This window comes from Ranitomeya imitator, chromosome 9 (genome assembly GCF_032444005.1).
Source record: "Ranitomeya imitator isolate aRanImi1 chromosome 9, aRanImi1.pri, whole genome shotgun sequence".
Taxonomy (NCBI): Eukaryota; Metazoa; Chordata; class Amphibia; order Anura; family Dendrobatidae; genus Ranitomeya; species Ranitomeya imitator.
In genome coordinates this window covers 21,617,406-21,645,109 of record NC_091290.1, presented here as the reverse complement: position 1 = coordinate 21,645,109, position 27,704 = coordinate 21,617,406, and the positions used below count along the sequence as shown (strand labels likewise).

The 27,704-nt window shown below is 41.1% G+C and overlaps 1 protein-coding gene across 6 annotated transcripts in view; it reads left to right on the top strand.

The window, feature by feature from the left end:
* The first annotated feature begins 2,688 nt into the window (after positions 1-2,688).
* The window catches only part of GAS2 (growth arrest specific 2), an 87,869-nt gene continuing 62,853 nt past the window's right edge, over positions 2,689-27,704 (top strand). Inside the window, exons 1-3 of one of the 6 annotated variants that reach the window (XM_069739889.1) lie at positions 2,689-2,808; positions 23,269-23,428; positions 27,445-27,569. In XM_069739889.1, coding sequence (XP_069595990.1) covers positions 2,806-2,808; positions 23,269-23,428; positions 27,445-27,569 — 288 coding nt within the window. In that variant the 5' untranslated portion in view covers positions 2,689-2,805. Of the gene's footprint in view, positions 2,809-5,350; positions 5,547-18,287; positions 18,493-23,268; positions 23,429-27,444; positions 27,570-27,704 lie in introns of those variants that run through there. The other 5 variants (XM_069739886.1, XM_069739888.1, XM_069739887.1 and 2 more) reach the window with 5 other exon arrangements.

Genomic DNA, 27,704 nt, shown 5'->3' with positions numbered 1-27,704 from the left:
ATAACTACTATAATACTGCCCCTATGTACAAGAATATAACTACTATAATACTGCTCCTATGTACAAGAATATAACTACTATAATACTGCTCCTATGTACAAGAATATAACTACTATAATACTGCCCCTATGTACAAGAATATAACTACTATAATACTGCCCCTATGTACAAGAATATAACTACTATAATACTGCCCCTATGTACAAGAATATAACTACTATAATACTGCCTCCTATATACAAGAATATAACTACTATAATACTGCCTCTATGTACAAGAATATAACTACTATAATACTGCTCCTATGTACAAGAATATAACTACTATAATACTGCCCCTATGTACAAGAATATAACTACTATAATACTGCCTCCTATATACAAGAATATAACTACTATAATACTGCCTCCTATATACAAGAATATAACTACTATAATACTGCTCCTATGTACAAGAATATAACTACTATAATACTGCTCCTATGTACAAGAATATAACTACTATAATACTGCCCCTATGTACAAGAATATAACTACTATAATACTGCCCCTATGTACAAGAATATAACTACTATAATACTGCCCCTATGTACAAGAATATAACTACTATAATACTGCCTCCTATATACAAGAATATAACTACTATAATACTGCCTCTATGTACAAGAATATAACTACTATAATACTGCTCCTATGTACAAGAATATAACTACTATAATACTGCCCCTATGTACAAGAATATAACTACTATAATACTGCCTCCTATATACAAGAATATAACTACTATAATACTGCCCCTATGTACAAGAATATAACTACTATAATACTGCCCCTATGTACAAGAATATAACTACTATAATACTGCCTCCTATATACAAGAATATAACTACTATAATACTGCCCCTATGTACAAGAATATAATTACTATAATACTGCCCCTATGTACTAGACTATAACTACTATAATACTGCCTCCTATATACAAGAATATAACTACTGTAATACTGCTCATATGTACAAGAATATAACTACTATAATACTGCGCCTATATACAAGAATATAACTACTATAATACTGCTCCTATGTACAAGAATATAACTACTATAATACCGCCCCTATGTACAAGAATATAACTACTATAATACTGCTCCTATATACTAGAATATAACTACTATAATACTGCTCCTATGTACAAGAATATAACTACTATAATACTGCTCCTATATACAAAAATATAACTACTATAATACTGCTCCTATGTACAAGAATATAACTACTATAATACTGCCCCTATGTACAAGAATACAACTACTATAATACTGCTCCTATATACAAGAATATAACTACTATAATACTGCCCCTATGTACAAGAATATAACTACTATAATACTGCCCCTATGTACAAGAATATAACTACTATAATACTGCTCCTATATACAAGAATATAACTACTATAATACTGCCCCCTATGTACAAGAATATAACTACTATAATACTGCTCCTATGTACAAGAATAGAACTACTATAATACTGCTCCTATGTACAAGAATATAACTACTATAATACTGCTCCTATATACAAAAATATAACTACTATAATACTGCTCCTATGTACAAGAATATAACTACTATAATACTGCCCCTATGTACAAGAATACAACTACTATAATACTGCTCCTATATACAAGAATATAACTACTATAATACTGCCCCTATGTACAAGAATATAATTACTATAATACTGCCCCTATGTACAAGAATATAACTACTATAATACTGTCCCTATGTACAAGAATATAACTACTATAATACTGCTCCTATGTACATACAATTATAATACTCTCCTTAATATACAATGATGTTACATATTACTTTTATTACTATTTTGTTCCACATTACCTGCAGGATTTGTGTCATTAGCTGACTTCCCTCCTGTAGATTATACATTGTAGTATCATTTAGTAGAATGTCTCTTTCTCTCGCTGCAGCCTGGCAGAGATACATTTTGGCCATAGTAACGTCTGCCGTCTGGAAATTCACATTTTTATATTTCTGGCTCATTCTTAACAGTTTCTACAGATGCGATCAGGAATATTTTATTAAAATTGCAAAGTGTCCGGTATCGCGGCTCTGATTACAGCTCTATCACTGAGATAACATGGAGCATATGATACACCAGGCGCCGCGCCATGTTCCCCCCGCACTAGTAAATGGCGCTTTGTGTCGGAATAAACGGCTGTAAAAATAAATTAATTAAGGATATTTGTCAGGATTTCAATAACGGGGGATGGGAAGATAAAAGCCTTGTTCCGCCAAGAAACTTCCTTGTCTCCTCACCTCCATCTAGAAGGTGCTTTGTACAGCGACTCATTCCTACGCCATATTTTTTTTTTTTATAAAGGGCATTTATGGGCATGTCCCCCCCTTATTGGTCTCTTATCAAAACTAATAAAAGTAATTCCTTTCTTGATAAGGAATAGGAGGATTTAAGTTATCAGATTTTTTTTTTTTAATCCTTTGTTGATTTTAAAGGTTTCCCTTTAAGGATTTGTTCCAAGACACTATGTCTGATACAGGATCTTATCAATGGAGGTTTTCTCATTGGACAGAATGAGAATGACTGGGACAGGTAAGATCTTTTGTGTCTGGAATTTCCAGGCAACGCACCTCACTCCCACAACACAAATCCGGAGACTTTACGCCCTCCCTCCGGGGACTGAGCACCTGCCGGCTAAACGCTACTGAACCTGTGTTTTCTCAAAGGAATGAGGCCTGAAAGTACAAGCAGGTCAATGCTATAGATGATGAATGGTGTGTGAGTATTAATTTACATCACTCATATAAGGTTTATTAACCCTGCTGTTGTCTTCGGTCAAAAACGACCAATGTTGAACTTTAATATTTTTTATGGGACCATACCGCAAATGAAATCAGATCTAGAGCTCATCTCTGCAAAAAAATAAAATCTCAAAATCTCACACAGTTTTTGGGGGGGATTCTCTTTCCTAGGATGGTATAGAATAAGACAGCAGGGACTTTTTTTTAAACAAAAATATATATATACGGTATATTTTACCGCTGGAGTGTTGCCTTTTCTCAAAGTTCCCTGCTCCTAGTCTCATACTTTGCTGCCATCTTCACCTTCTATTGTTGCTGCTCCGGTCAGTCTGTCGGATCCATACAGTGTTTGCTGGACGAGCCGGAAGGTCACTTTTTAATGCAAGTCTATGGGTGCCTCATTGTGGCTCTCCCGGGACCGGAGTGGTGCCTGGGACCTGAGACTAAGCGCACCACTCCGAAAATAAAAAAAAAGCGTGACTGGTGCTTTAAGATTGCCGTCAAATAACAGGAACATTCTTGTTTCCATCCAGAAGGTAAAATCTTTCTCGTCTCCTGATAATGTGATAGAATGCATCAAACCAATGCATCATTCCGAATTCACTCTCCCCTGTGAGAGACATCAAGTCTCATATAAGTTTTTTTTAACCGTTGGCTTTAAGAGGGAATGGCTATTGTCAGCAAGAAAAGATCGTGCAAAACTTTTTAGAAAGTTTCCAAACTTTCCATTATACAATGTTTTTGTTGGACTTGAAGGGGTTGTCTCGTCTGAAGTTTCACGTCTGCAGCGTTTCTATGTGACTGCAGACTTGTGAATTCTCACATCGCGCGCACTGCGTGCTGTGAGGATTCTCCAGTGCGGGCGTCGGGAGCGTGCATTCGTGTGACCACAAGTATATGACTTACGCACTTCCAGCCACAATCCGACTAGATATGTCCAGCCTCGTGCAATACACTTGCATTGAACAAGTCAGTGCATGCCTAGCCGGCACATGACCACTGTCACGGGGATACTGCGACAGAGAGGGACCAGAAGATTGCTGGTTACACAAACCTCTGCACCGATTAGAACTGCTTCACCTTCCTATTAAGCAGTGCAGGTTTTCCTTGCTGTTATTGCAAGGGTTAATCAGTTCTGTTTATCTCCTGGAGCTCTCCATCCTGAATTGTCCCAGCTGTTCTGTGTTGGTCACTCCCCTCTGTTATATATGCTCACCATTTCCTCTTGGGAGTTGCCAGTGAGAGTTTACAACTACTTGGTTTGGAGTTGAAGGAGTAGTTCAGTGTTTGGAGTAGGTAGTTGGAGTATTTTTCAGGAGATTTCTGCATGGAGTTGGTCTGTGTGTTTATCTCCCTATACTCCCTCCTATTCCTCCCCGATTCCCACTCAATTTGTTTTGTGAGTGCATTTGTATGATTGTAGTTTTCTTTTCTCATCTTCCACCTTCAGGACTACACTGCTCCCCTCGACAGCTTGAACCAGTGATTTGTCTGTACCCCTTAACCAAACTTTGTACTCCACTATGCTGCATGCAGAGGCAGAGCTGAAGAGTGCATGGGGGCTGAAGCTGGCCGGATACAGCTATGTATCCAGATCAGTGCTTGCAAGCTCTTTGCTATAGAGCTTGTAAGTGCTGCGCTCCGTATTTAAAAGACCGCTGATAGACTGCAGCAGTGGCGGGTAACCTAGGCAGTGAGACGTAAACTATAAAATGAAAAATCCCTCTGTCCGTAAAGAAGTGTACCAAGTGTGGTGGAGGAGTAACTGTGCAGGAGGCATCTGATGTAGTAGTGCTCACCACTGGTGGACACAGAGCTGTTCAAGAACAATATATGGGCCCTTTGCGGTCCAAAATCTCATCATAATGCACAATTCCACCTGCTTTGGACACAATAGTGGGCCCCCTGACTTCTTGGGCCCCCGTGTGCCTGCACTTCCAGGTGCCTCCCCTCACACTGGCAGGGTTAGTACTCCCGGTGCATAGTAATGGGGTACAGAAATGCCAGATATATAGACTTAGCAGTAAGTAGGGGTTTGGAGGCAACACAAATGTATGGGTTATTCACAGGACTGAAGATCGAAAAAAGTGATTTGCAAAGTTAAATAAGTTTCAATGCTGGGAAGAAATAACAAGAAAAAGAAAAATTATAAGTTTAGTTACTCGTTAACTTCTGAGTCCAGCGCTCGGGTATTTCCAATAGTCCCATAGACAATGAATGGAGGTTGTGTAGGTGAATCTTCGATCCGTACAGATGGTGTTCTGGGAAGCCATGTTCTCGGGATCGCTGGGATTCCCAGGAATTGGTACAATGTCCCATATCCTAACTTTCAGTACTCCTCTAAATAAGACTTCACAGTAGACTACAAACAGAACATTGTGATACAAGTATGAGTTGGGCCAAATGGCAAAGTCGGCTCCACTACATCTGCACTATAAGTAGGGAACGCTACCCGCGCTCGGCCATTGATCCAGGGATACATTATAGGTCAGCCTCTGCTGGAAGGGAAAGCCAAGGACAAAGTGTAATGTAATATCTCAGGGAGCAACTACATCTCCTACGCCATTACAGCCCAGCAGTCATCGCCTCCTCTCCATCGGTGCGAAGTATCCCAAACCTATCCAGAGGTGCGGACTATGACGGCAGGAAGCTGCCCTGCTATCCCGGGGCTGAGAGCATTAACCAGGGGGCCCAAGGAGTAGCAGATCTGGGTAAGTCATATTGGGGGGAGCTGAGAGCATATGTAAGCCAGACCCGCTGCATGAGGCTTAGTTTCCCTGTGTCTGCACACAGAGCCGATTATTGAAATCTGGAATGCATCTCTTTACAGTTCATTGCTGGTCCACCAGTAAAACCAGCTCAAAATACTTGGCGGCGACTCGTTAACCTATTGCAATCATTATAGACTTACAGTACATTGTCTCATTACCACACAGGGGATCGTATACTTTTTTTTTATTATTTATTTGTTTATTTTATTTATTTTTTTTTTTACATCTTTTATGCCTTGCAGAATTTTTTTTCTTTTTTTTTCCCCTCTTTTTTTGCCCCGCTAGCAGATTCGGAGCGGACTAGATGAAACTGGCCTGATAACCAAATATACAGAGTTTTTTTTGTAATTTCTTCATTTTTATTCGCTTTAAATTATATATATATATATATATATATATATATATATATATATATATATATATATATATATATATATATACACATATATATATATATATATTTATTTAATATCATGGCTATAGGACTCATCTAATGGTGTACAGATGCAAAAGTTTGCACGGGTTCTTGTATCTGAGGGGCCCAAAAAGTTCTTCTGTTCTTCTGCTACTTAATGGGGTTTACTCAAGTTCTTCGTTGAGGGACAGACCTCTTCCCTGCCTCCCCCGTGACTGGTCTGTGCGCCCTCCGATGCCGCTATCATCAGAAAAGCTAGTCGGCTTCAGAGCAGCGCTTCCAACTTTTATAACCAAAAGAGTCTGCAAGCGAGCGTCGTTTCCCTAGAAACCCGGCCACCTCTGACAGACTGCAGAGGTGGCAGATAACCTTGGCAATAAACTAGAATTAAAAATCCCTCCATTATTACTGGAAAGGACCCAGGATGGGAGACATTATACCAGAAAGGGGCAAAAATGGGGACGTTATACCAGGAAGGGGCAAGAATGGGGACATTATACCAGGAAGGAGCAAGAATGGGGACATTATACCAGGAAGGGGCAAGAATGGGGACATTATACCAGGATGGGGCAAGAATGGGGACATTATACCAGGAAGGGGCAAGAATGGGGACATTATACCAGGATGGGGCAAGAATGGGGACATTATACCAGGAAGGAGCAAGAATGGGGACATTATACCAGGAATGGGCAAGAATGGGGACATTATACCAGAAAGGGGCAGAGATAGGGGATATTATACTAGGAAGGGGCAAAGATATGGACCTAATTACAGGAAGGCGCTCAGGATGAGAGACATTATGGTAGGATGGGGGATATTATACCAGGAAGGGGCCCACAATATTGGACTTTATTGCTGGAATTGGCACAGTATGAGGGATATGATTACTGGACAGGGCACAGGGTTAGGGACACTATTACTGGAAGGGGCTGGGATGGAGGACTTTATACCAGGAAGGGGCAAGGAAGGTGGACATTGCACCAGGCAAAGATATGGACATAATTACAGGAAGTGTTTCAGGATGAGTGACATATCAGGAAACCGCCCACAATATTTGACATTGTTACTGGAAGGGGCTCGGGATGAGCGACATTATTACAGGAGTCTTTATAGGATTTAGAATGCTACAAGTGCTAATACATCTGATCAACAGGCGGGGGCCCCCATGTCCAAATTTTGTGCCGGGGCCCATCAGACTCTAGTTCCGCCATTGAACAACCCCTTTAAATACATAAAAATTGGTAGGTGGGAGGGCTTGAAACATATTTTGCATTTGAACCCAGGACTTCATGTTGCGCCCTCAGCCTCATATACACGAAGGGTTTTCAGTTTGGTGAAACCTCTGAGATTCTTATGTAATCTGGTACCCAGCAAATTATATGGTGCCCCCATGTCATATACACCACCCCTGGTGTAAAATTATTATTATCCAGGTTTTCTTTTATTTTTTTTTAATTATATATTACTTTTCCTTATTTTATGCTGTTTTTTTGTTCTTATAGTGTTTGCTTCTTTATTCTTGTCCAGTTGGCCTTTTTGATTATTATTTTTATTATTATTATTTTCAGTTTTTTTATTTATTTTATTAGTTTGTTTCTTTTTATGTCCCTGTTATTCTGTTTGTTGAGATTAGTCTAAATCTGAATCCTGCCTGTTAACTGTTTCCAAGCCCCGTAACATTTACCTTGTGGGGCTTTGTGGCGCATACTGTACATTTATTTATTTATTTTTTTGTCCCATTTATTAATCAACCGGCGTTTTTTACGCTTCTGCCGGAGAACGATGTTGTAATCAGCAGAGCCTTGTGGTAGATCAATAGACTTGTAGGCTGATTGTTCTTGGTGCCGTTTATATAGACTGGAAAGCCGAGAATGCAGCAGCAATAATGGGGGTAATTGAATGAAGCGGCTGCGGCTCTGATGAATGTCCTCATTGTTTTTAGTTATTTTGTTTTGAGTATTTTTTTTTTTTTAAGCTTTTTAAAGGGCTTGTATGGTTTCCAGACAGGAGACGTCCATCATCCTGTGGAATGTGACGGTTTGCTCAGAAAACTGTTTTGGCCTCTCAGTAGGAGAGATGTCAGCGGACAGGTACATGGTAAAATAAATAGGGCAGACCTAACAAAAAACACTGGAGCCGGCGAGGAGAGAGATCCAGAGCGCATCACAAGCAAAAGGCAAAGACAGTGCGAGATTTAATGTTCAAAGAAAGAAAGAAAAAAAATCGGCCAAAACATTTCCTCGTACAAAAATGGAAAAAAAATATTGTATATGGTACATATACAGTATATACACAGACAAGTAAGCATTATATGACGGGTTACAGTAGCAGGGTCAGAAGGTTCAAGTCTTCATGAAAATGGCGTTGGCGCATGCGCAGATCGACCGCTGACTGTGTTCATGAAAATGTCACTGGAAGCGGCGCATGCGCAGAATGAGATCTCGGCGCAATAACTAGCTGAGATCCCATTCTGCACATGTGTCGGCACAATTTTCATGAAGACCACCGGAGGTCGATCTGCGCATGCAGCGGCACCATTTTCATGAAGACCACTGGAGGGTCTATCTGCGCATGCGCCGGCACCATTTTCATGAAGACTGCCGGACGTCTATCTGCGCATGTGCCGGCACCATTTTCACGAAGACCGCCGGAGGGTCGATCTGCGCATGCGCTGGCACCATTTTCACGAAGACCACCGGAGGGTCGATCTACACATGTGCCAACACCATTTTCACGAAGACCACCAGAGGGTCTATCTGCACATGCGCCAGCACCATTTTCATGAAGACCGCTGGAAGGTCTATCTGCGCATGCGCCGGCACCATTTTCATGAAGACTGCCGGACGTCTATCTGCGCATGCGCCGGCACCATTTTCACGAAGACCGCCGGAGGGTCGATCTGCGCATGCGCTGGGACATTTTCACGAAGACCACCGGAGGGTCGATCTGCGCATGCGCCAACACCATTTTCACGAAGACCACCGGAGGGTCTATCTGCACATGCGCCGGCTGTTGTGAATTCTGTTGTCGGGCTCCCTCCTGTGGTCATGAATGGTACTTCGGCTGGTTCTGTCCATGGACTTCCTCTAGTGGGTGTTTCTGAGTTTCACAGGTGACGAGGTTAATTCGTTAGCTGCTGCTCTATTTAACTCCACTTAGATCTTTGCTCCATGCCACCTGTCAATGTTCCAGTATTGGTCTGTTCACTCCTGGATCGTTCTTGTGACCTGTCTTCCCATCAGAAGCTAAGTTCCAGCTTGTATTTCTTTGGTTTGCTATTTTTCTGTCCAGCTTGCTATTTAATTTGTTGTCTTGCTTGCTGGAAGCTCTGGGACGCAGAGGGAGCGCCTCCGCACCGTGAGTCGGTGCGGAGGGTCTTTTTGCGCCCTCTGCGTGGTCTTTTTGTAGGTTTTTGTGCTGACCGCAAAGTAACCTTTCCTATCCTCGTTCTGTTCAGTAAGTCGGGCCTCACTTTGCTAAATCTATTTCATCTCTGTGTTTGTATTTTCATCTTTACTCACAGTCATTATATGTGGGGGGCTGCCTTTTCCTTTGGGGAATTTCTCTGAGGCAAGGTAGGCTTTATTTTTCTATCTTTAGGGCTAGCTAGTTTCTTAGGCTGTGCCGAGTTGCATAGGGAGCGTTAGGCGCAATCCACGGCTATTTCTAGTGTGTTTGATAGGTTTAGGGATTGCGGTCAGCAGAGTTCCCACGTCCCAGAGCTCGTCCTTATTATCAGTAACTATCGGGTCATTCCGTGTGCTCTTAACCACCAGGTCCATTATTGTCCTGACCACCAGGTCATAACAGCCGGCACCATTTTCATGAAAACCGCCGTAGGGTCTATCTGCGCATGCGTCGGTGCCATTTTCATGAGGACCACAGGAGGATCTATCTACGCATGCGCCGGCACCATTTTCATGAAGACCGCCGGAGGTCTATCTGCGCATGCGCCGGTGCCATTTTCATGAAGACTTGAACCTTCTGAGCCGAAGACCCTACCCACAGTCCTGCCGTGAGAAAACTGAAATTGATCATGATGATTTACCAAAAAACCAGGCTGCAGATGTTTACACTAAAGGTTTGTATTAAATCAGTGTGACAGCGCCATTCTGCCCAGACCTTTGACCTTTTGACCTTTAGTTTAACGTGCATGATCCTGATAACAGATTCTATTTAATGCCTTTATGTCTCAACTTCACAGGTGTCAATTTCAGCCCTCGGCCCGTCCCCGTCGTTATTCCAACATGTGAATAACAAAAACATGTGTAATAGCGATAATTTTCTGGAACAAATTCAAGGGTGCCAACACTTTCAGCCATGACTGAATAATCCCCTGCGGCGAAGGCACAAAGATACAGCATAAAAATATCAGAACTCCTCAATAATAATAAATCCATAATATAGGTAGAGATGTACTAGTATAAGTAAGAGTAATCCCAGCAGGAAGTATGGCATCCACCCCATTGGGAGACATTGTGCAGAATCCGTATTGGACCTGGGGAGGGTGAGTAGAGCAACATTTGTTTGGTTGCTGGGGTGAAAAGTTAAATTACGCCCCAGGCCATGAGCGAGAGGCCCCTTTCTGTCCATATGTCTTATGAAGAGGCACTGTCCAACAAGTTTTGACTACGTTTTCTCAACATACGTTTGCACAGCCATGATCCCTAAGAGACGGGGCGTACATTACACATTTCTGTAAAATGTGCCTCTTTTATGATCCTGATCACAGGGCGATCCGATGAACAAAACATTGACAAGTTCACATTTACATATCTACCTATATTTCAATTGGATATAAAGAAGATTTTTAAGACTCCTCACCAGGACGGCCTAAAATAAAATATTCCATACGCCCTGTCCCCTCACAATTTCTTTAAGGGCCCCATTGCGGCTCTGTTGTCTGCACTGTATACTCACTTGCCACAATAGTAGATTATTGCCTACAGAATGATTACCTTTATTAAAGGGAATCCGTCAGTAGGTTTTCGCTATGTAATCCGAAAGGAACATGATGTAGGGGAAGAGACCCTGATTCCAGCGATGTGTCACTTACTGGGCTGCTTGGTGCAGTTTTGATAAAATCCCAGCTTTTTTCTGCTGTAGATGAAGTAGTGCTCTGAATGCTGAGCTGCTGAGCTGTGTATAACTCCTCCCACAATCCTGATTGGAAGCTTCCTGTGCACACTGTGAGCAAGCTGCCAATCAGAGGTGGGGGTGGGGTTACATTGATTAGCTGGACTAACTGGCACCAGGCACCTAGTCCTGCAGTGATAATCTCCTGCTGAAAAAAACCCCACTGATTGTATTTAAACTACAGCCTATTAAGTGACATTCCTGGAATCAGGCTCTCTGCCCCTTCATCAGGCTACTGTCAGATTAGATAGCATAAATCAGCCTACGGATTCCCATTGACATGCATTGTCCGCTCCGTAAGTGCCAGTTGTAGAGGGGCTCAGGGATAAGCAGCTGACATTTATCGCTGACGCCCCTGATCTCAAGTTAATGCAACATAATGATAGAAGGCTGAAATATTTCCACAGTATATCACGAGGCTATCCTCCAGCGTAAATCCAATGTACATTGTGGGTTTGCACCAACTGACAGATATACGACGCATTAAACATTCAGCGCTGAATCAGCATCGGTGCTGCGTACCTCAAAATGTCAATCACCTCTATAGGTTTCCTCAATGTTTACTGCTAATGGGAGGTTAATGTGTTCAATGATGTATTAAGTGCATGTCAGGGAACGAAATGCGGCTAGCTACAAGCATAGCACACAACCTCTGAACCAATCACAACATGCCGAGCATAGACCAACTTCTAACAAAGCTGCATCGGACCCCCATGTACCGCAGCATCAGGAGCGGACGGGTCAGCCATACTGGTAAACTGCTTACTACTACCAGAATTACTAACCATATAACGTAAGAAATCAGAAGAAAACGTTTTATTTGTGGTAGGTGCCCAGTATTATAGTAGTTATATTGCTGTGCATAGGGGCAGTATTATAGTACTTATATTCTTGTACATAGGGGCAGTATTATAGTACTTATATTCTTGTACATAGGGGGCAGTATTATAGTACTTATATTCTTGTACATAGGGGCAGTATTATAGTAGTTATATTCTTGTACATAGGGGCAGTATTATAGTAGTTATATTCTTGTACATAGGGCCAGTATTATAGTAGTTATATTCTTGTACATAGGGCCAGTATTATAGTAGTTATATTCTTGTACATATGAGCAGTATTATAGCAGTTATATTCTTGTACATAGGGGCAGTATTATAGTAGTTATATTCTTGTACATAGGGGCAGTATTAGTCTTGAGTCACACACAATGTATAAAAAAACGCTACATTTTCCGAGAATCGCAGAAATGTTCCCTGAACAGTGATCCGTATGTCATCCGTGTGCAATGCGAGGATGCGATTTTCTCGCATCTAAGAATCCATGTGACATCCGTATGGTGAGATTTTCTCACCGGCTTGCAAAATGGACATATAATGGATCCATGGGCTCAAATATTCGTGAAAACATATAGACAGTTATGTATACCGTATATATTTCACACAGAGCTAGATAGCAGAATAGCCGATAATTCAATTGTTGGGTTCTGTTATATTCTTGCACATAAGGGTAGTATTAGGCTATGTGCACACACTGCGGATTTTTCTGTGGATCCCCAGGGGATTTGACGCTGCGGATCCGCAGCAGTTTTCCATGCGTTGTACAGTAGCATGTAAACCTATGGAAAACAAAATCCACAGTGCACATGCTGCAGAAAATACCACGCGGTAACACTGTGTTGTATTTTCCGCAGCATGTCAATTCTTTGTGTAGATTCCGCAGCGTTTTACACCTGCTCCATAATAGAAATCCACAGGTGTGAAACCGCATGTGAAATCCGCACAAAAAACGCAGGAATTCCACAGTAAATATGCAGGTAAAACGCAGTGCGTTTTACCTGCGGATTTTTCAAACATGGTGCGGAAAAATCCGCAGACAAATCCGCAACGTGGGTACATAGCCTTATAGTAGTTATATTCTTGTACATAGGGGGAAGTATTATAGTAGTTATATTCTTGTACATAGGGGCAGTATTATAGTAGTTATATTCTTGTACATAGGAGCAGTATTATAGTAGTTATATTCTTGTACATAGGGGCAGTATTATAGTAGTTATATTCTTGTACATAGGGGCAGTATTATAGTAGTTATATTCTTGTACATAGGAGCAGTATTATAGTAGTTATATTCTTGTACATAGGGGCAGTATTATAGTAGTTATATTCTTGTACATAGGAGCAGTATTATAGTAGTTATATTCTTGTACATAGGGGCAGTATTATAGTAGTTATATTCTTGTACATAGGGGGAAGTATTATAGTAGTTATATTCTTGTACATAGGAGCAGTATTATAGTAGTTATATTCTTGTACATAGAGGCAGTATTATAGTAGTTATATTCTTGTACATAAGAGCCATAGCCTAGGAAGGGACCATGGATATTTCCCCCCCCCCCCCCCAGCTCCCAGCTGCCCCAGAAGTGGCACATCTGTGAGTTTCGGCACTTAGCCTCTCTCTACCCACTGCCCTGTAGTGGTGGCATATGGGGTAATAAGGGGTTAATGTCACATTTGTATTGTAAGGTGACATTAAGTCCGGTTAGTAATGGAGAGGCGTCAATAAGACACCTATCCATTATTAATCCTATAGTAGTGAAAGAGTTAAAAAAAAAAGACAGACAGAAAGAAGTAATTTAATATTCTTAATTTCACCACACTTACAACCTCGCCTAATTCCTGCAACACCCTCGATTGCCTGCAAAAAATAAAAAATAATAAACCAACCGTATACTCCCTTTCCGCCGTAGTCCAATTAATAACGAGTGTCCCACGACGATCTCCCCTATAGAACAGTGACATCGGGTGGTGTCACCGCTCTATAGGGCCTCCAGCGACACACTGACAGGAGACAATGGCTCCTGCAGTGCATCACTGAGACGTTACCGTAGTTCATTGCTCTCACTTTATGGCAATGCTGTGTGGGAATTTTCCATGATTTTTTGAATCTGCTGCGTTTTTAGTGCGGAACTTTCCGCACAGCATTTTTTCCGCCCATTGATTTATATTGTTCTGTAAATCACTTGCGGATCTGCAACATTTCTGCAATCTGCAATTCCGAAGGAAATCCGCACCGTGTGCACATAGTCTTAAAATGGCATTTTGGCCAATCATTGTGTAAAAAGTGTTGCAGAATTCTGTTGTTCCCCTAAGGCTATGTGCACACGTTGCGGATTAGGCTTAGGAATTTCTGGTGCGGATTCTGCCTCTCCTGGGAGAAAACGCACCTGTGGATTTGTCGTGTTTTTTGTGCGGTGCCGCGGCGTTTTTTGTGCGTTTTTTGTGCGGATTTGCCACGTTTTTACCCCTGCGGTTTTCTATAATGGAATGGGTACAAAAACGCTGCAGATTCACAAAAAAGAAGTGACATGCTACTTCTTTTCAACTGCAGCGTTTCCGCAGCGGATTTTCCGCAAAGTGTGCACAGCATTTTTTTTCCTCATTGATTTACATTGTACTGTAAATCAATTGCGGATCTGAAGCGTTTCTGCACCGCAAAAAACGCTGCGGATCCGCAGAGAATCCGCAACGTGTGCACATACCCCTAAAAATACTGTTACATTGAGTTTGCTGTAAACATGAGATGTAGCAGCGCTGAGTTCGTTGGATGCAGCAAACTTTCATCCTGTGTAGCAGAGCTGAATTTGTCAGAAGCATCATAACCTTACTTTTCAGAAATAGCACAGCTTCATTTTTCAGATTTATTTGATGCAGTATAGATGAAATAGTTAATTTAGCCCAAAGGGACTGCAGTGCTTACCTGCCCAGGTCTCAGCACTAGTGCACTGTCAGGATGCAGCAAACCCATGTAGTAAAGATGGCGGCGACACAGGTGCAAAATACTGAAGAGGCGACGGCTCACAACCTACAACTCATGGAGGAGGTGATTGCTTAGTGTCTGATTGCACAAAACAGGCTTGTATAGGGCGCTGGTCACATGCAGGCAGAGCACGGTGCGTTACCTGTGTGTGACCAGTGCCCTATAAGCCTCTTTTGTGCAATCACCTCCTCCATGACTTGCTATGCTGTGAGCGGTCGCCTCTTCAATATTTTGCACCTATGTTGCCGCCATCTTTATCGCATGAGTTTGCTGCATCCTGAGAATGCACTAGTGCTGAGACCTGGGCAGGTAAGCACTGCAGTCCTTTTGTGCTGTATTAATTCGTGATTTTTTGGAGGATGTTTAGTCCTTTTTTGTGGTTTTTCATAGATGAGACAGTCCAATAATGCAGCACAGTGGTGTAACTTGAAGCTCATGGGCCCCAGTGCCAAATGTCCTGCGGGGTCCCCAATTAATGCAGGTTTTCAAGAGACTTTGGGGCCCCTTTAGGTTGGAGAGCCCCGGTGTGATTGCAGCCATTGTACCTATTGTTGTTATGCCCCTAAAAGCAGGGTTCGCTTGGTAAGATGTAGCAGAGTTTTGTTTGTCCGATTAGCATTTAGTTCTAACACAGCTTTTCAGATATTTTTTTACCGTGCAGATCCGCAAGTGATTTACAGTACAATGTAAATCAATGAAAAAAAAAAAATGCTGTGCTACTGGTGGAAATGCTGCGGATTAAGGCTGTGTGCACACGTTGCGTTTTTGTCGCGGTTTTTTTTTTTCCGGAGCATTCCCAATGCATTATATAGCGGAAAAAAAATGCAAAATTAATGAACATGCTGCGTTATTTTTTACCGCGATGTGTTTTTTTTTTTTTTTTGCGGAAAAAAAACGCATCATGTGCACAAAAATTGCAGAATGCATTCTAAATGATAGGATGCATGTGTATGCGTTTTTTATGCATTTTTATCGTGAAAAAAACACGAAAAAAAAACACGTGTGCACACAGCCTAAAAGAAGTAGCATGTCACTTCTTTTGTGCGAATCTGCAGCGTTTTTGTACCCATTCCATTATAGAAATCCGCAGGGGTAAGAACGCATGAAATCCGCAGCAAATCAGCACAAAATCCGCATAAAAAAAACACATCAAATCCACACCTGCGTTTTCTGCCAAGAGATGCGAAATCCGCACAAAACATTCCAGATGCAAATCCGCAACATGTGCACATAGCCTTAAACAATAGAATCTAACTCCAAGTAAATCAAACTTCTATGAAATCAAACTGTCCACTTAGGAAGCAACACTGTTTGACAATCAATTTCACATGCTGTTGTGCAAATGGAATAGACAACAGATGGAAATTATTGGCAATTATCAAGAAACCCTCAATAAAAGAGTGGTTCTGCAGGTGGGGACCACAGACCACATCTCAGTACCAATGCTTTCTGGCTGATGTTTTGGTCACTTTTGAATGTTGGTTGTGCTTTCACACTCGTGGTAGCATGAGACGGACTCTACAACCCACACAAGTGGCTCAGGTAGTGCAGCTCATCCAGGATGGCACATCAATGCGAGCTGTGTCAAGAAGGTTTGCTGCGTCAGCGTAGTGTCCAGAGGCTGGAGGCGCTACGAGGAGACAGGCCAGGAGACATGGAGGTGGCCGTAGGAGGGCAACAACCCAGCAGCAGGACCGCTACCTCCACCTTTGTGCAAGGAGGAACAGGAGGAGCACTGCCAGAGCCCTGCAAAATGACCTCCAGCAGGCCACAAATGTGCATGTGTCTGCACAAACGGTTAGAAACCGACTCCATGAGGATGGTCTGAGTGCCCGACGTTCACAGATGGGGGTTGTGCTCACAGCCTAACACCGTGCAGGACGCTTGGCATTTGCCACAGAACACCAGGATTGGCAAATTCGACGCTGGCGCCCTGTGCTCTTCACAGATTAAAGCAGGTTCACACTGAGCACATGTGACAAACGTGACAGAGTCTGGAGACGCCATGGAGAGCGATCTGCTGCCTGCAACATCCTTCAGCATGACCAGTTTGGCAGTGGGTCAGTATTGTTGTGGGGTGGCATTTCTTTGGAGGGTCGCACAGCCGTCCATGTGCTCACCAGAGGTAGCCTGACTACCATTAGGTACCAAGATGAGATCCTCAGACCCCTTGTGAGACCATATGCTGGTGCGGTTGGCCCTGGGTTCCTCCTAATGCAGGACAATGCCAGACCTCATGTGGCTGGAGTGTGTCAGCAGTTCCTGCAAGATGAAGGCATTGAAGCTATGGACTGGCCCGCCCGTTCCCCAGACCTGAATCCGATTGAGCACATCTTGGACATCATGTCTCGCACCATCCACCAATGTCTTGTTGCACCACAGACTGTCCAGGAGTTGGCGGAGGCTTTAGTCCAGGTCTGGGAGGAGATCCCTCAGGAGACCATCCGCCGCCTCATCAGGAGCATGCCTAAACGTTGTACAGGAGGGATGTCATACAGGCACGTGGAGGCCACACACACTACTGAGCATCATTTCCTTGTCTTGAGGCATTTCCACTGAAGTTGGATCAGCCTGTAATTTGATTTTCCACTTTGATTTTTAGCATCACTCCAACTCCAGACCTCCATGGGATATTCATTTTGATTTACATTGATCATTTTTATGTTTTATTGTTCTGAACACATTCCACTATGCAATGAATAAAAATTTGCAACTGGAATACTTCATTCAGGGATATCTAGGATGTGGGATTTTAGTGCTCCTTTTATTTTTTTGAGCAGTGTACATTCTAATGTAGCAGAGCTGAGTTTGTCATTTACACAACCTTAGGAAATATTGCAGTGTTTTATCTGTTATTTTTATAGGATTTATGTCAAACCTCCAATATTGCCACAGATTTATCGATTTGTTTGCATTACTTTGGAAAACAACCCGTTGATGAAAACTTTGGTAGCAGAATGGGGGGGGGGGGGGGGGGAAGCAGAGCTGAAACATTGTCATAAACCTCACCCCATCTTTTGAGTAAACAGTTCGATGCCAAACTCATCTCTGCTACATGTGTGATACTAAGTTTTCTTCTTTTCTGTTGACTTGCTCTCTGGTGAGAGGCCATTGTGTGACCAAACTCTCTGCTGATGCGAGAGCCAAAGACCAGGATGAGTGGTGTGCAGCCTGTGACCCAGATTCTCCCAGTTATTGTGTGCGCAGATGAGGACCGATGATGACTTTACTGGCAAAACACAAGCCCCCCGTCCTGTGCCCGAAAAAAAAAAAAAGAAGGTTGTCTCTGTAGTCACATAAGAAGCTCAGTGTTCAGGAGTGGGGGGGGGGGACCCTGCAGTTTGTTGAAAGTGTTACATGCCATTAGGTCCAGTGTAAACCATCCAGGCTAAAATTCTTCTACCTGACAATGGCTCTCTCAGGGCGAGAGGTGTTCTTACTTTAATGGGTGAAAAAAAAAGGAGAACAGAAAGCAAAGCAGAGAGCAGATCCTGCCAGGAGCGAGCGCGGAAGGACGAGGTAAGAGGAGAACGCCGCCGGTGATACATTGTGTTCCGTGAGCGGTAAATATTTACACTAAATGTATCCGTGGGTTCAGATTCCATATAGATGTAGCAGAGCTGAACTCGTCATTGCCATCCATCCTCTTGTGCTTTCTGATCACTCATTGAGCCTTGCAGTGGGCGATCATCTGAGCCTTCTTCGCTGAGTTTTTGAAGTTTTTTTTGGAGAGTATGGAGAATTTAGAGAGATTCCGCTCCACAACTCCTTAAAAACTGCATGCACAGACTTGGATGGGAAGCCCCCCTGGAGAGGATTCGGTACTAGCTTTACCTCCAGGTCTATGGGTTAAATCACAGTAAGGAGTGGAACAAATAGAGGAAAAGTATAATAGAAACATCTGCACCACTTCTGTATTTATCACCCACTCCTGGGTTTTGGCTTATAAATACTGATGTGAAATACTGACCAAACACTGAACGTGTGACTGCAGCCTAAATGTGGTGGATGATGCAGAGCTGAGTTTGTTTTATACAGTTTTATCTTTGGACTGTTGAACGAAATGACATTTTCTCTGCTATATCTGTATATTAGATGTAGCAGAGCCGAACTGTGTTTGTTTATATGACAACTTTGATATCAGATAGATAGGTTTGTACGGGTCTGTGTATGTGGAGATGAGTTTGTCATTTCTTTTAGGCCACATTCACATAGTCAGTAATTGTAAGGGTGATAAATACAGAAGTGGTGACGAGTTTCTATTATACTTTTCCTCCGATTACAAATACTGAACGTGTGAACGTGGCCTAAGGATAATTGATCGAGTTGACCTGTAACATTTCGGAAAAGCGTAGATAACACACTACGAAGTAGTAGAGCCGAGTTTACCTGTGACCTGCAGGTAATCGTACCGTAATAACGTAGTTTGGTTCCCTTCGTTCAGCACTGCTGCATCAGCATATGATGTTATATAGATCTGCATAAATCAGGGGGCTGAGAAGGTCATTTGCGAGATCTCAGTTTGTAGAATTTAGGGTAAACTTACTACATTTGCTCAAAAAAAGAAAATGACCTTTTTCTTTTTTTCTACATGACACGCAGTAATTTTTAGATGTAGGAGAGATGAGTTTGTTGCGCCAAGTTTTTATGCATGTCTAAAAAAAAGCTGAATATTGCCAGGGCAGAAGTCCGAAAACATCCAAAGTGACTCCACCGGGGGTCTGTGGAGGTTCTTGTCGAAATGCTTTTTTTTTGGCAATTCCGACACAAACCCCGTTAAAGTGTTCGGGACACAACACTGAATGTGCACGAACATAGCCCACTTTGCAATGTTTTATCTGTGATTTTACGTGGGACTGCAAGTGAACCCCAAACGACACAATAGCAATCTCAGCTCTGCTAGATCTCCATAGTAAATAGACTAATGGTCGTCCTGTGCTCTGCGACGTTATGTAATTTTATTGTACAATTATCGGGTCATAATGGTTTCCGCAGATCTGGCGCTTGTTAATGATTGGGGTGAGAATTTGTAGAGCGGTCATTACTGTCACTCAGAGAATTGTGACCGGGACTGTTAGAAGGCGAGAACAAAGATTTACAGGGAACTGACGAGCAATAAACGGACGGTTTTGGAATAATGTCATTAATTTAATTTTAGAGGAAGCTTCCGTACATAGACGCGAACATAACGGAATGAATGACCGGGGGGTGCGGGACCTTTAATTAAATTTGATACAGTCATAAAGTTTCATCTCAGGGCCAGTGGAATACAAGAGCTGTTTATGGTAGTCTGTGAATGGAGTAAGAACACAGAACCCGATCTTTTTGCTCAATTGATAGAATACAGACTATTATAAACTACATGCATTATATAATTAGTTCATCTTTCTGAATATTGCTTCCATTTTTAGGTCCCAATTTCTGTACCGATAATCCTTATAATAAATTTGTATAAGGGTAGCATCATAAATTATATCATTCTGGCCGCCTGCAGTCACCACTAGAGGGAGCTCACTGCATATGGATTTATACAGTAGAGCTGGGTATATCTGTATGTAGTGAGCTCCCCCTGGTGGTGGCTGTGGTTATCGGCTATGACATTATAGTAGGGTAACAAAATCTGTAATCTAGCTATCTCTCTGTTCCCAGCAAATGCTCTCCTGATATTCCCAGGTTTTGGCCATAATTTGGTGTTAGAGTAATTTATACAGGTGCTTCTCACAAAATTAGAATATCATCCAAAAGTTAATTTATTTCAGTTCTTCAATACAAAAAATGAAGCTCATACATTATAGTCATTACAAACAGAGTGATCTATTTCATGTTTATTTCTGTTATTGTTGATGATTATGGCTTACAGCCAATGAAAACCTAAAAGTCATTATCTCAGTAAATTAGAATACTTTATAACAGCAGCTTGAAAATTTATTTTAAAATCCGAAATGTTGGCCTACTGAAATGTATGTTCAGTAAATGCAGTCCATGCTTGGTCGGGGTTGCTATTGCATCAATTACTGCATCAATGCGGTGTGGCATGGAGGCGATCAGCCTGCGGCACTGCTGAGGGGTTATGGAAGCCCAGGTTGCTTTGATAGCAGCCTTCAGCTCGTCTGCATTGTTGGGTCTGGTGTCTCTCATCTTCCTCTTGACAATTCCCTATAGAAGCATGAAGTGCTCTAAAATCTCCTGGTAGACGGCTGTGCTGACTTTGGTCTTGATAAAACACAGTGGACCTACACCAGCAGATGACATGGCTCCCCAAACCATCACTGATTGTGGAGACTTCACACTAGACCTCCTGCAGCTTGGATTGTGGCCTCTCCACTCTTCCTCCAGATTCTGGGACCTTCATTTCCAAATGATATGCAAAATTTACTCTCATCTGAAAACAACACCTTGGACCACTGACAACAGTCCGGTTCTTTTTCTCCTTGGCCCAGGTAAGACGCTTCTGGCATTGTCTATTGGTCATGAGTGGCTGACACAAGGAATGTGACACTTGTAGCCCATGTCCTGGACACGTCTGTGTGTGGCGGCTCTTGAAGCAATGACTCCAGCAGCAGTCCACTCCTTGTGAATCTCCCCAAATTTGTGAATGGCCTTTTCTTAACAATCCTTTCCAGGCTGCGGTTATCCCGGTTGCTTGTGCACCTTTTTCAACCACACTTTTTCCTTCCGCTCAACTTTCCATTAATATGCTTGGATACAGCACTCTGTGAACAGGCGGCTTCTTTAGCAATGACCTTTTGTGGCTTCCCCTCCTTGTGGAGTGTGTCAGTGACGCCTTCTGGGCATCTGTCAGGTCAGGAGTCTTCCCCATGATTGTGGAGCTACTGAAACAGACTAAGGGACCTTTATAAACTCTTAGGAAGCCTTTGCAGGTGTTTTTTGTTAATTATTCTAATTTACTGAGATAATGACTTTTGGGTTTTCATTGACTGTAAGCCACAATCATCAACATTAACAGAAATAAATGTGAAATAGATCACTGTAATGTGATAATGTAGTGTGTAATGACTCTATATAATAAATATATGAGTTTCATTTTTTGTGTTAAACAACTGAAATTAACTTTTTGATGATTTTCTAATTTGGTGAGAAGCACTTGTACTGTACAGCTGCGCAGTGTTAAGTGTCTGGGTTTCAGATTGTGTCTACGCACCATAATTATTATTTAAAGGGACACTCCAGTTTTATATAAATAAAGATTATTGCACTAGGAAAACTTCTGCAACTTTCTAAAATACTTTGGTTTTTACTTCATCAAGCACTTTTCACCAGTTTTCTGACATAAAACTGTATGAAATGCTGCAAAAGCTGTGTGACTTTTAGCGTTTTTGTGCTAGTGAGTGGAGCTTTTCTGGGATGAGATGTGTTCAAACGCACCTGAAAAAATAATCATCATCATTTACACCAAAAAAGTGGCATAAGTTGCGGCATTAGGGTGCCTCAGACCCCCACCGGTCTTCATTTCTTGTAGGGGCGCAGGGGATTTATATGAATTTGGTGCATCTTGCTCCAGAGCAGCACAATGAATGCCAGTCTTGATGAAGCGGAGTCTTTCTAATTCACTTTCTCACCATTTTCAAGATCAGCTTGCTGTCAGTGAATGGAAACAATATACAGTACAGACCAAAAGTTTGGACACCCCTTCTCATTTAAAGATTTTTCGGTATTTTCATAACTATAAAAATTGTACATTCACACTGAAGGCATCAAAACTATGAATTGACACAAGAAGGAGAGTGATGGGGTGCTACGCCAGATGACCTGGCCTCCACAGTCACCAGACCTGAACCCAATCGAGAGGGTTTGGGGTGAGCTGGACCGCAGAGTGAAGGCAAAAGAACCAACAAGTGCTAAGCATCTCTGGGAACTCCTTCAAGATTGTTTGAAGACAATTCCCTGTGACTACCTCTTGAAGCCCATCAAGAGAATGCCAAGAGTGTGCAAAGCAGTCACCAAAGGAAAAGGTGGCTACTTTGAAGAACTTTGAATATAAGACATAATTTCAGTTGTTTCACACTTTTTTGTTAAGTTTATAATTCCACATGTGTTAATTCAGAGTTTTGGTTCCTTCAGTGTGAATGTACAATTTTCATAGTCATGAAAATACAGAAAAATCTTTAAATGAGAAGGTGTGTCCAAACTTTGGTCTGTACTGTATATTATATACAGAAGTCAGTTCAGCCTATTCCAGAATAATTTTAACACATATGCAAAGCTTGGAAACAAGCATTAAGCTCTAGCGCCACTGACATGTTCTTATCGTTCCTTCTGTCCTCTTTGTGGCAGACATTTCCCAGAACGATGATGTGCACCACATTAAGCCCAGCAGCTCGGGGGCCGGGCCTCTCCGACATGCACCAATACAGCCAGTGGCTGGCCATCCGCCATGAGGCCAATCTGCTACCCATGAAAGAAGACTTGGCGCTGTGGCTGACAAACATGCTGGGTAAGAGTTGGCACAGCGCTTTATGATTTCTTTACCACTGCATTGCCAAAAATTGCATTTAAACAGATCTATAATTAAGTATTTATTCTTTTCATATATAGAAATAATAAGTTCAAGTCTGTTTTTTTTATATAGGGAGTAGTATATTGCCCAATATATAAAAGAATATAACTACTGTAATACTGCCCCTATGTACAAGAATATAACTACTATAATACTGCTCCTATGTACAAGAATATAACTACTATAATACTGCCCCTATGTAGAAGAATATAACTACTATAATACTGCTCCTATGTACAGGAATATAACTACTATAATGATGATCCTATGTACAAGAATATAACTACTATAATACTGCCCCTATGTACAAGAATATAACTACTATAATACTGCTCCTATGTACAGGAATATAACTACTATAATACTGCCCCTATGTACAAGAATATAACTACTATAATACTGCTCCTATGTACAGGAATATAACTACTATAATGATGCTCCTATGTACAAGAATATAACTACTATAATACTGCCCCTATGTGCAAGAATATAACTACTATAATACTGCTCCTATGTTTAAGGATATAACTACTATAATACTGCCCCCTATATACAAGAATATAACTACTATAATACTGCCCCTATGTACAAGAATATAACTACTATAATACTGCCCCTATGTACAAGAATATAACTACTATAATACTGCCCCTATGTACAAGAATATAACTACTATAATACTACTCCTATGTACAAGAATATAACTACTATAATACTGCTCCTATGTACAAGAATATAACTACTATAATACTGCTCCTATGTTTAAGAATATAACTACTATAATACTGCCCCTATGTACAAGAATATAACTACTATAATACTGCCCCTATGTACAAGAATATAACTACTATAATACTGCTCCTATGTACAAGAATATAACTACTATAATACTGCTCCTATGTTTAAGAATATAACTACTATAATACTGCCCCTATGTACAATAATATAACTACTATAATACTGCTCCTATGTACAGGAATATAACTACTATAATGATGCTCCTATGTACAAGAATATAACTACTATAATACTGCTACTATGTACAAGAATATAACTACTATAATACTGCTACTATGTACAAGAATATAACTACTATAATACTGCCCCTATGTACAGGAATATAACTACTATAATACTGCTCCTATGTACAAGAATATAACTACTATAATACTGCTCCTATGTACAGGAATATAACTACTATAATGATGCTCCTATGTACAGGAATATAACTACTATAATGATGCTCCTATGTACAAGAATATAACTACTATAATACTGCTCCTATGTACAGGAATATAACTACTATAATACTGCTACTATGTACAAGAATATAACTACTATAATACTGCTACTATGTACAAGAATATAACTACTATAATACTGCCCCTATGTACAGGAATATAACTACTATAATACTGCTACTATGTACAAGAATATAACTACTATAATACTGCTCCTATGTACAAGAATATAACTACTATAATGATGCTCCTATGTACAAGAATATAACTACTATAATACTGCCCCTATGTGCAAGAATATAACTACTATAATACTGCTCCTATGTTTAAGAATATAACTACTATAATACTGCCCCTATGTGCAAGAATATAACTACTATAATACTGCCCCTATGTACAAGAATATAACTACTATAATACTGCCCCTATGTACAAGAATATAACTACTATAATACTGCTCCTATGTTTAAGAATATAACTACTATAATACTGCCCCTATGTGCAAGAATATAACTACTATAATACTGCCCCTATGTGCAAGAATATAACTACTATAATACTGCTCCTATGTACAAGAATATAACTACTATAATGATGCTCCTATGTACAAGAATATAACTACTATAATACTGCCCCTATGTGCAAGAATATAACTACTATAATACTGCCCCTATGTACAAGAATATAACTACTATAATACTGCTCCTATGTTTAAGAATATAACTACTATAATACTGCCCCTATGTGCAAGAATATAACTACTATAATACTGCTCCTATGTACAAGAATATAACTACTATAATACTGCTCCTATGTACAAGAATATAACTACTATAATGATGCTCCTATGTACAAGAATATAACTACTATAATACTGCCCCTATGTGCAAGAATATAACTACTATAATACTGCTCCTATGTTTAAGAATATAACTACTATAATACTGCCCCTATGTGCAAGAATATAACTACTATAATACTGCCCCTATGTACAGGAATATAACTACTATAATACTGCCCCTATGTACAGGAATATAACTACTATAATACTGCTCCTATGTACAGGGATATAACTACTATAATACTGCTCCTATGTACAGGAATATAACTACTATAATACTGCCCCCTATGTAAACAAAGCAGTAATTCCTATGTGACCCCATTGTTAACCTAAAGTTATGTTCCGTGGCTTTACCAACCAACCATATGGCGGTGACAGCCCATTATTTTGTTGTACGGAGTTGTCGCACTGACACTATACTGACGGTTTATCCAGGGTAGCTCTGCTGATCTGGCTTTTAGTCCATCACATATTCTGCCGTCTCATCCACTATGTGTCCTTGTGTATAGTGTTGGTTCTTTATGAGAGTCTTAATGTATTTTCCATTTTGCACTTTCCTCCGGTTCGGCGCGGACTCCTCATTTGCACTAATATAGGTGACCTGTAAAATATGTCAGGGCTCTGGTTTAGAAACTCGGGACAACCTTCTACAGCCGTAAAGAATGGCAAATTGAAAGCTGACACCTAATATAGTTTTCATTGGTTACAGATGTTCAGAGCAAAAGTAATTTATTCTCTGAGAACTCAGACAGGGGAGAAGGCAGAGCCCAGCATGTACAAAGAAAGTTAGAACTTTGTATGGCCGATGCCAACAAATTGTATCATTTCCCCTATTGGAGGGGAACACAAGAGATCGCTTGGTACAGGAGGCTTACAAAAGTCATGAATCCTAATGTTATCTGCATAGCGGTATTATATAAACATTATATTGTATTATCTATATATTGTTGCGGCCAAAAGTTTTGAAACTGATACGTTTTTGTTAGCTGTTTTAGTGTTTTTAGATCTTTTTGTCGGAATCTTCTATGGTTAAATATAATCAGCATTTCATAAGTTTTTACACTTTTATTGACAAATGCATCAAGTTTATACAAAAACTCACTAGTTACAATGTTGATTTTTTTTTTTCAAGACTTTTGCCCTTTGTCCTGGCAGCTGGACCAAATCCTGAGTGATGACCCATTCTTACCTTATCTGTCCTTGGAGTTTATAACAATTTCCGGGTTTTTGGTTGTCCATCCACTTTTTGAGGATTGACCACCACAAGTTATTAATGGGGTTGAGATCTGGAGAGTTTCTTGCCCATGGTCCCAAAATGTCAATGTTTGCTCACTGAGCCACTTTTGACTTGTGACATGGTCTCCATCATGCTGGAAAAGGCATCGTCAAATTTCTCCTGGATTGTTGGGAGAAGTTCCTCTTGGAAGATATTTAGACCCCATTCTTTATTCATGGCCATGTTCTCAGCCAAATGTATGAGAAAGCCCCCCCACACATGAATCCATGGATGAAGGGTCTCAGGATGCATTTTACTGTTGGCAGAAACAAGGCTCCCTTTTTCTAGTCCGGACAGTTCTAGATCAGTGTCCCTCCAACTCCAGTCCTCAAGACCCACCAACAGATCACGTTTTCAGGATTTCCATAGTATTGCACGAGTGATCAATTTATCAACTGGTGTCCTGCTAAGGAAACCTTAAAAACCTGATCTGCTGGTGGATCTGTAGGACTGGAGTTGGGAACGCTGATCTAGCACCAGTCTGAAGGTGGCTTCATCAGAGAAACTAACTTTTATCCTGATCCTTTGGAATCCAACTTCCTCTGATGAAGAACTATGTAGGTAAATATGTTTGACCTCTAAGTTTTCTTGGCAGGGAAGGAGGTAACGGCGGAGACGTTTCTGGAGAAACTGGATAATGGGGCCTTACTCTGTCTGCTGGCGGAGACTCTACAGGGTAAATTTCAGGAGAAGCTTATAGAAACCCAGAAGACTTACAAGGTGAGTGGTCTTCACATCTTATCACCTAATGAAGGTGAAGGTAGCCTAATGATATATCATCACTATCTCATCATTATCGGACCAGTGGGCTCCTGACAGCTGGGGCCCCCATCATTCCCAAGAATTAAAGGGCCA